The sequence below is a fragment of the Lepidochelys olivacea genome (genome assembly GCF_965140295.1).
Source record: "Lepidochelys olivacea isolate rLepOli2 genome assembly, chromosome: 14".
Classification (NCBI taxonomy): Eukaryota; Metazoa; Chordata; order Testudines; family Cheloniidae; genus Lepidochelys; species Lepidochelys olivacea.
The window spans coordinates 16938123-16946193 of NC_140424.1; the positions used below are offsets into that span (position 1 = coordinate 16938123).

An 8071-nucleotide genomic window follows, 5' to 3' on the forward strand; every position below is an offset into this window, starting at 1 on the left:
AATATTCCCACTGTTATTACTGCTTGCTGTGTGCTCCACAATATCTGTGAGAGTAAGGGGGAGACGTTTATGGCGGGGTGGGAGGTTGAGGCAAATCGCCTGGCTGCTGGTTACTCGCAGCCAGACACCAGGGCGGTTAGAAGAGCACAGGAGGGCGTGGTACGCATCAGAGAAGCTCTGAAAACCAGTTTCATGACTGGCCAGGCTACGGTGTGAAAGTTCTGTTTGTTTCTCCTTGATGAAAACCCCCTGCCCCTTGGTCACTCTACTTCCCTGTAAGCTAACCACCCTCCCCTCCTCCCTTCGATCACCACTTGCAGAGGCAATAAAGTCATTGTTGCTTCACATTCATGCATTCTTTATTCATTCATCACACAAATAGGGGGATGACTATCAAGGTAGCCCAGGAGAGGTGGGGGAGGAGGGAAGGAAAATGCCACACAGCACTTTAAAAGTTTACAACTTTAAAATTTATTGAATGCCAGCCTTCTTTTTTTTGGGCAATCCTCTGTGGCGGAGTGGCTGGTTGTTCGGTGGCCCCCCCACCGCGTTCTTGGGCGTCTGGGTGTGGAGGCTATGGAACTTGGGGAGGAGGGTGGTTGGTTACACAGGGGCTGTAGTGGCAGTCTGTGCTCCAGCTGCCTTTGCTGCAGCTCAACCATACACTGGAGCATACTGGTTTGGTCCTCCAGCAGCCTCAGCATTGAATCCTGCCTCCTCTCATCACGCTGCCGCCACATTTGAGCTTCAGCCCTGTCTTCAGCCCTCCACTTACTCTCTTCAGCCAGCCAACTCTCCTCCCGGTCATTTTGTGCTTTCCTGCACTCTGACATTATTTGCCTCCACGCATTCGTCTGTGCTCTGTCAGTGTTGGAGGACAGCATGAGCTTGGAGAACATTTCATCTCGAGTGCGTTTTTTTTTTTTCTTTCTAAGCTTCACTAGCCTCTGGGAAGGAGAAGATCCTGTGATCATTGAAACACATGCAGCTGGTGGAGAAAAAAAAAAGGGACAGCGGTATTTAAAAAGACACATTTTATAAAACAGTGGCTACACTCTTTCAGGGTAAACCTTGCTGTTAACATTACATACATAGCACATGTGCTTTCGTTACAAGGTCGCATTTTGCCTCCCCCCCACCGCGTGGCTACCCCCCTCAACCCTCCTCCCTCCCTGTGGCTAACAGCGGGGAACATTTCTGTTTAGCCACAGGCAAACAGCACAGCAGGAACAGGCTCCTCTGAGTGTCCCCTGAAGAAAAGCACTCTATTTCAACCAGGTGACCATGAATTATATCTCACTCTCCTGAGGATAACACAGAGAGATAAAGAACGGATGTTGTTTGAACGCCAGCAAACATACACTGCAATGCTTTGTTCTACAATGATTCCCGAGTACGTGTTACTGGCCTGGAGTGGTAAAGTGTCCTACCATGAAGGACGCAATAAGGCTGCCCTCCCCAGAAACCTTTTGCAAAGGTTTTAGGACTACATCTAGGAGAACCGCAAATGCCAGGGCAAAGTAATCCTTTCACATGCTTGCTTTTAAACCATGTATACTATTTTAAAAGGTACACTCACCGGAGGTCCCTTCTCTGCCTGCCGGGTCCAGGAAGCAGCCTTGGGTGGGTTCAGGGGGTACTGGCTCCAGGTCCAGGGTGAGAAACAGTTCCTGGCTGTCGAGAAAACCGGTTTTTCTGCTTGCTTGCTGTGAGCTATCTACAACCTCCTCCTCCTCCTCATCTTCTTCGTCCCCAAAACCTGCTTCCGTATTGCCTCCATCTCCATTGAAGGAGTCAAACAACACAGCTGGGGTAGTGGTGGCTGAACCCCCTAAAATGGCATGCAGCTCATCATAGAAGCAGCATATTTGGGGCTCTGACCCGGAGCGGCCGTTCGCCTCTCTGGTTTTCTGGTAGGCTTGCCTCAGCTCCTTCAGTTTCACACGGCATTGCTTCGGGTCCCTATTATGGCCTCTGTCCTTCATGCCCTGGGAGATTTTCACAAAGGTTTTGGCATTTCGAAAACTGGAACGGAGTTCTGGTAGCACGGATTCCTCTCCGCATACAGCGATCAGATCCCGTACCTCCTGTTCGGTCCATGCTGGAGCTCTTTTGCGATTCTGGAACTCCATCATGGTCACCTCTGCTGATGAGCTCTGCATGGTCACCTGCAGCTTGCCACGCTGGCCAAACAGGAAATGAGATTCAAAAGGTCATGGTTCTTTTCCTGTCTACCTGGCCAGTGCATCTGAGTTGAGAGTGCTGTCCAGAGCGGTCATAATGGAGCACTCTGGGATAGCTCCCGGAGGCCAATACCATCGAATTGTGTCCACAGTACCCCAAATTCGAGCCGGCAAGGCCGATTTAAGCGCTAATTCACTTGTCAGGGGTGGAGTAAGGAAATCGATTTTAAGAGCCCTTTAAGTCGAAATAAAGGGCTTCATCGTGTGGACGGGTGCAGGTTTACATCGATTTAATGCTGCTAAATTCGACCTAAAGTCCTAGTGTAGACCAGGGCTCAGTTACACCTGTGCTACCCTGCCCGCAGTGGAAACTCAATTCACAGTTCTAGGGCTGATGCATCAGTCAGACTAGGGTCCTGCTCCTACCCCAGAGGGCCAGGTTGGTTCTTCAGGGCTAACAGCAATAAAAAGCAGTTAGTCATTAAAATCAGCATGTGGAAATGACACATGCAGGGAGCAGAGCTGGTGAATGAGAATGTGCCATTTTCATTGTCCCTTTCCTGACCACAACTGCACTTGAACTTGACTTTTAATAACATACTTTCCAGCACTACTGTTTAAGTAACCTCAAGGGTGTGCTTTTGTCTCTAAATCACCCTTTTCTCTAAATGCACATATGCAACTGTTTGTAGTACTACCTTTGTGTATTTTGTGATCAAAGGCTGCATAGCAATCCATGCACACGAGGGGGCAGAGTTAAGGACATTAGGGGAATGTTTGTTGCTGAATGTCCCAACTCTTGCGTAACCAAATAGTCAACTTTATTGCATTAAGGTAGAGCTTTTATTATTTGGGATGTGTGCTATTTTTATTTATGTATTTAGTGGAGGGAGATGGGAAAGGAGATTTGCACTAATGGGTGAAATCTTGGTCACATTTCCCAGCATTCATATCCCAGCCATGTGTTGGCAAGTTTCTTGGGGGATGAATCCCTCCCCCTGCCACAATTCTTTCTCTATCCCCGTGACATTACACCCCATATTCTTCATAGATATATGATTATGATATGAATATGGCCTAAGATATATTTTATGCAAAATGGGTCTTGTAAAGTATCATTGGAAAGGTTATGATTTACTGAATGTGATTATCCAATTTGTATGCATGTATCATTTTTGTATCTGAAGTTAGGGAATATTGATTATAAACAATTACAACTGTGTGTGTACTTGGAGAAGTGCCCACCAGACAGTACGCAATCAGCCTTAATCCATTGGGCCACCAGATAGAGACAATGAGTCTTTGGAGATGTGGATCTCCCATCTGCTTGGAGTGCCTTCCTGTGGACATTGCAAATAAACCTGGTTTCATAGTTGCTTTGACACTGCAAGATCACCAGATACAAAATACCACCTTGGCCACTGCTGACTGGTATTTTTCCTCTGTAGGGGGAGGGGGATCAAACAAACGTTTCTCGCTTTAGGTAAATCCTTTTTAAGGCTGGGACGGGGGTTCCAGATAAGATCTTAAGCTTATTATGCATGTTTTGTTTTATTTGCTCAGTAATCTGCTTTGTTCTGTTTGCTATCCCTTATAATCACTTAATACATTTTTGTTTATTATTAAACCCAGTTTGTACAATCTCTAGCTGGGGGACAGGGGAGAGAAGAAGTTGTGCATCTCTCTTTTCATAGTGAGGGAGGGAGAGGGCAAATTTTTATGAGCTTGCACTGTACAGATCTTTCTATACAGCACATGACAGTATTAGTTTGGGTTTATTCCCCAAAGTGGGTGTGCATGTGAGTGCTGGGTGAATCCTCTCACACAGAGCTGACTTCAGTCTGTATCTGTAGCTGGGTGTGGCCTGCTCCAAGAGGCTGGAGAGCCTAATTCAGCAAAACAGGGAGAGGGAATCAGGAGGGGCTCAGTGAAACCTCAATACATCAGGTGGCATCCTAGAAGTGGGGTTGAAGCTGTCACACACACCCCTTGCTCCTCCCAAGTATGGCTATCCTTTGGCCCAGAAGGGAGAATGGCTGGTGGATCTGCGTGGTCCTGATCCTGCCCTCTACTCCTCCCCCTATAGGGGGACAGGAAGAACACCTGTGTAGCAGAATTATGCTACTTCCACTGTAGCCTTTCAGGACCCCTGATAGCAGCAGAGGCCAGGACTTGTCTCAATATGTTTATCTAGAACAGTGACCTGAATGGGTTCTTTCTCAGGAAGTTTAATGAGAAAGCTGGCATGCAGCCTGCAGGTGGTTTCACTACAACTATTTATGAGTTTTCAGTCTGACATGTGAGGTATTACAGGTACAGTAACTCCCTGTGCAAATAAGAGGGATGACTTGCTGAGCACTGGAGCCTCCAAAAAAGCCCTCAGCAGAGTACTGGGTAGTACTCACCCTTTCTCCATCCCTATTGTGCGGAGCCCACCCTAGAGCAGACCATGGTGCTCTTCCCCACAGCAAGATCCTCACTATGAGGTATCTACCAGAAAACAGCAACTTATTCAGGGAGTCCTTTGCTTGGGTGCCACCCTCAAGCTCAGTCCTCTTCAGGAAAGTAGAGAGTATTGCCCCTTTCTGCCACAGGCTCATGTCCACTCTATGTGGAGTTATGTCTACACTAGACTTCTTTCCTTTTGCAATTTCCCAACATTACTATTGCTGGGGCCACACTTTTGGTGGCAGCAACAGTGAGAGCACTAGTGCAGATAAAGATACCAGCAGCCACCAGCTTATCACATTGTGTAGACAATCTCTGAGCAGTGCGAGATGGCACAGTGCTCACCATGCTGGTGGCCACCCAAAGCCCTGGCCCCACAAGCCCTCCCATCTAGTACAGCACCACTGATGGGAAATTTTACTGAGAAAGCACTAGCCATCTTTTTTCTGTAAAGTACAACTCTGAACCAGGACCCTTAGGTACTCACCCTCTGTGTTCAGGGTAGATGCAACATTTCTAACTTTCAAACAATGGAGTCTCCAACATGGGAATTTCTCTGAGGTCCAGACTGCATGGCCCAGAAGCAAAAGGTTGTAGCACAGCAAATGTTTTGCCATGCCCCGCCACTGCAGTAGACCCGCTAGTCTTCTCAGCTACATCTACAACCAGATGGTTTCCTCACTGAGTTGTTTTAAAAATAAGTAACTAACAGGGAAGACGGGTGGAGAAGATTTTTTTTTTTAAATCAGGACTACAACCACCACATTTAATGAACTTAGACAAGAGCTGGGCCCAAACTTTCAAAACAGTCTTGTTTTCAGCCTTCCTCTGTTCTTCTATTCAACACCACTATCACAACAGTGGTACCTTCCATTGAGACACTAACAAAAACTGAGTATCAGGATCCCAACAAGGACAAATCAAGGCCAAGGGACAGACCAGGAGCAAACCTGAGGCAGGGTGTAGCCGAGGAGTTTGTAGTCAGGTCCAGGCCAGGGTCAATACCAAAGGTCAGAGTCTGAGTCAGGTGGTGAAGTCCAAATCAAGCCAAAGTCAAATCAGGAATTTAAGAGCAAGAAGCAGAAGCTATAGAAGATCTGCGCTGTTGCCTGGACACTTCCTGGAATGCCCCTGGGGTTTATATAAAGCAGGGAGCTGATCAGGAATGACGGGGCTGCTGTCTCTCAAACCTCTGAGGCGGTACTTCCCATGGTCTGTGTCCACAGTAGGTCATTGGAAGTGGAGTGCAAGTTGGTTACAGCTGCTGCTGGATGGCAGCTTGGAGTTGCCAGCTGTCTGGTAGCTCTATGGGTCTAGGTTCTAGATCTGTGGGGCCTTACTTTGAGATTGTGGAAACAGCCTTGAGAACTCCAAAAACCCCTCAGATGCTTGGGAACTATGCCCAGCAGCCAAGTCAGAAAAAAAATGAGAACTGTGTGTTAGGACTGGCTGAAAATATTCTGTTGAAACTGTTTTAAGGGAAGGTTGGGTTTTCAACAAAATGAAATTTTTTCAAAAGGGTCTGATTTCTGCAGAATACTTAAATAGCTCATCACAATACTAAATACCCAAGAAGCAAAATAATTTGATTCAAAATGGCACCACTGCATCCCATAGAAGTTGTAGTTTATGTTCCCATTCTTCTCTATGGGCTAAGCTCCCTGGTTAGAGTACATCTTCCATGATGCACCACTTTCCTGCCCTCTTTGTGCGGAGGAGGGGCTGCATCATAGAAGCCCCAACCATGGTGCATCATGGGAGACGTAGTCCAGCCAAAGAACCTAAGCCCATATTGGAGAACAGGAATTAATTCAGGGAGGACCCATAGGCTGTTTTATACAGGAGGTCAGACTAGATGATCACAAAGGTTGCTTCTTACCTTATGACTACAAATAGGAGGATAAGGCATCCAACTACAACTCCTATGAGGCACCACTATTTTGAGTCAAAATATTTGGAGTTTTTTTACAAAAAAAGTCAACATTTTCTACCAAAAATCTCCCTTTCTCATTGACTCCTTCCTTCCTGCCCCCCCCCCCACCCCAGACATTTTGTCAGAATGTTCAGTCGAAGGCCAAAAAAAATGTTCAACCAGCTCTACTCCATGTAGATATTTCTCAGATCTCCATGGCTCACTCTGTTACTATTAAGCAGAGCATCACATCTGTGCACTACACTCAACAGGATCACATCACCACATCATGCCAGAAAACAACAAAGCCAACTGACAACTGTTTCCAAGTGCAAGGTGTTATACCAATAAAATAAAAACCAGCAGGATCTTATTAAAGGGAAAAAGGCAAAATACCACATTTATTGTGACTACAGAAAGAATCATAGTAAGCAGTTAGTTATAGTTATAACATTCCATTCAATCTCCTATTTATTCACACATTCATTCATACACACACACACACACACACAGGTTCTGCAAGGTTGTTATCATAGTTACCAGCCTTAGAGTTGCTCATGCCAAGCCACTGGCCAGGTGGCCTGGACATGAGGAGGGAGCAGGGCCTTGTCAGATGCTCATCTGATGCTCCTGGAAGTTGGTTTGCAGAATCAGACCCCCAAAGTTCTCACTTTTTAGAGTCTATTTTTATAGGAATTTCTTCCTATGCCAGTCTATGGGAATTGCTGCTTCATGCTGTTGCTGAATCAATCAGCAGATAGCACATTCCTGACGGCTCCAAGATGTTATCTTGTTCTTTGGTTCTCCCATTCTTGAGGCTGTTGGGTGGATTCCAGTCTGCCCTCCTGGGGGGGGGGGGGGGGTTATTTCTGGTTATTTCCACTTGACGCCTTCTTCAGCTGATGGACACTGGTTTCTTAGGCTGGCACCTCCCTGATCATTCAGTTATTATCCACACCAAGCATCCATCCACATCCATCCTCTATCTCTATTTTAATCACAATTGTTAATACAACAAAAGGGCGGGGAGTCTCTGGGTGCTGTTTCTGTTGTTAGAGTATTGCTTTGAGTCTCTCTCTCTGTGAATTGCTTTGAGAACACAATTAGCAGCTTGCAAGTTTCACATATAGAGGGAGAGAAACAGTACCAGAAACCAAGAGACCTCTTAATTAGTAATACCCTGGAATTTAAACTATGGGGAATCAAACTCATTTGTGATTTTAATAGAGAACTTCTTTAATATGATCCAACAAAGGGAGCGGTGGTGGTGGTGTGGAGATATTCTGAGTAAGCATAACCAACCATGGCTAGCAGCAACCCAAAGATCTGCTGTGGAGAGAACCAAGCGCATAGCTATTTTGCCACCACAGCGAGCACATCTCAGCAGCTTCCAGAACCCACACCCACCTTGCAGAAAACAGTCTTGTCTGAGCAGAGATTACGTCTTTAAACTAGCCCCACCAGTCATTCCATTACTCATGAGCAACTGCAAAAACACATGCGCATTCAGAATTCACAGGCAGTCCTG

At 46.3% G+C, this 8071-nt stretch overlaps 1 protein-coding gene across 1 annotated transcript; it reads right to left on the reverse strand.

Moving 5' to 3' along the window:
* Window positions 1–447: 447 nt before the first annotated feature.
* On the reverse strand, window positions 448–2289 carry LOC311531209 (uncharacterized protein). Its single transcript, XM_084648412.1, has 2 exons — window positions 1580–2289; window positions 448–988 (listed from the first exon to the last, which is right to left on the reverse strand). Exons 1-2 carry the CDS (start codon window positions 2160–2162, stop codon window positions 465–467), a joined length of 1107 nt encoding a protein of 368 aa, XP_084504538.1. The 5' UTR covers window positions 2163–2289; the 3' UTR covers window positions 448–464.
* Window positions 2290–8071: the final 5782 nt, after the last annotated feature.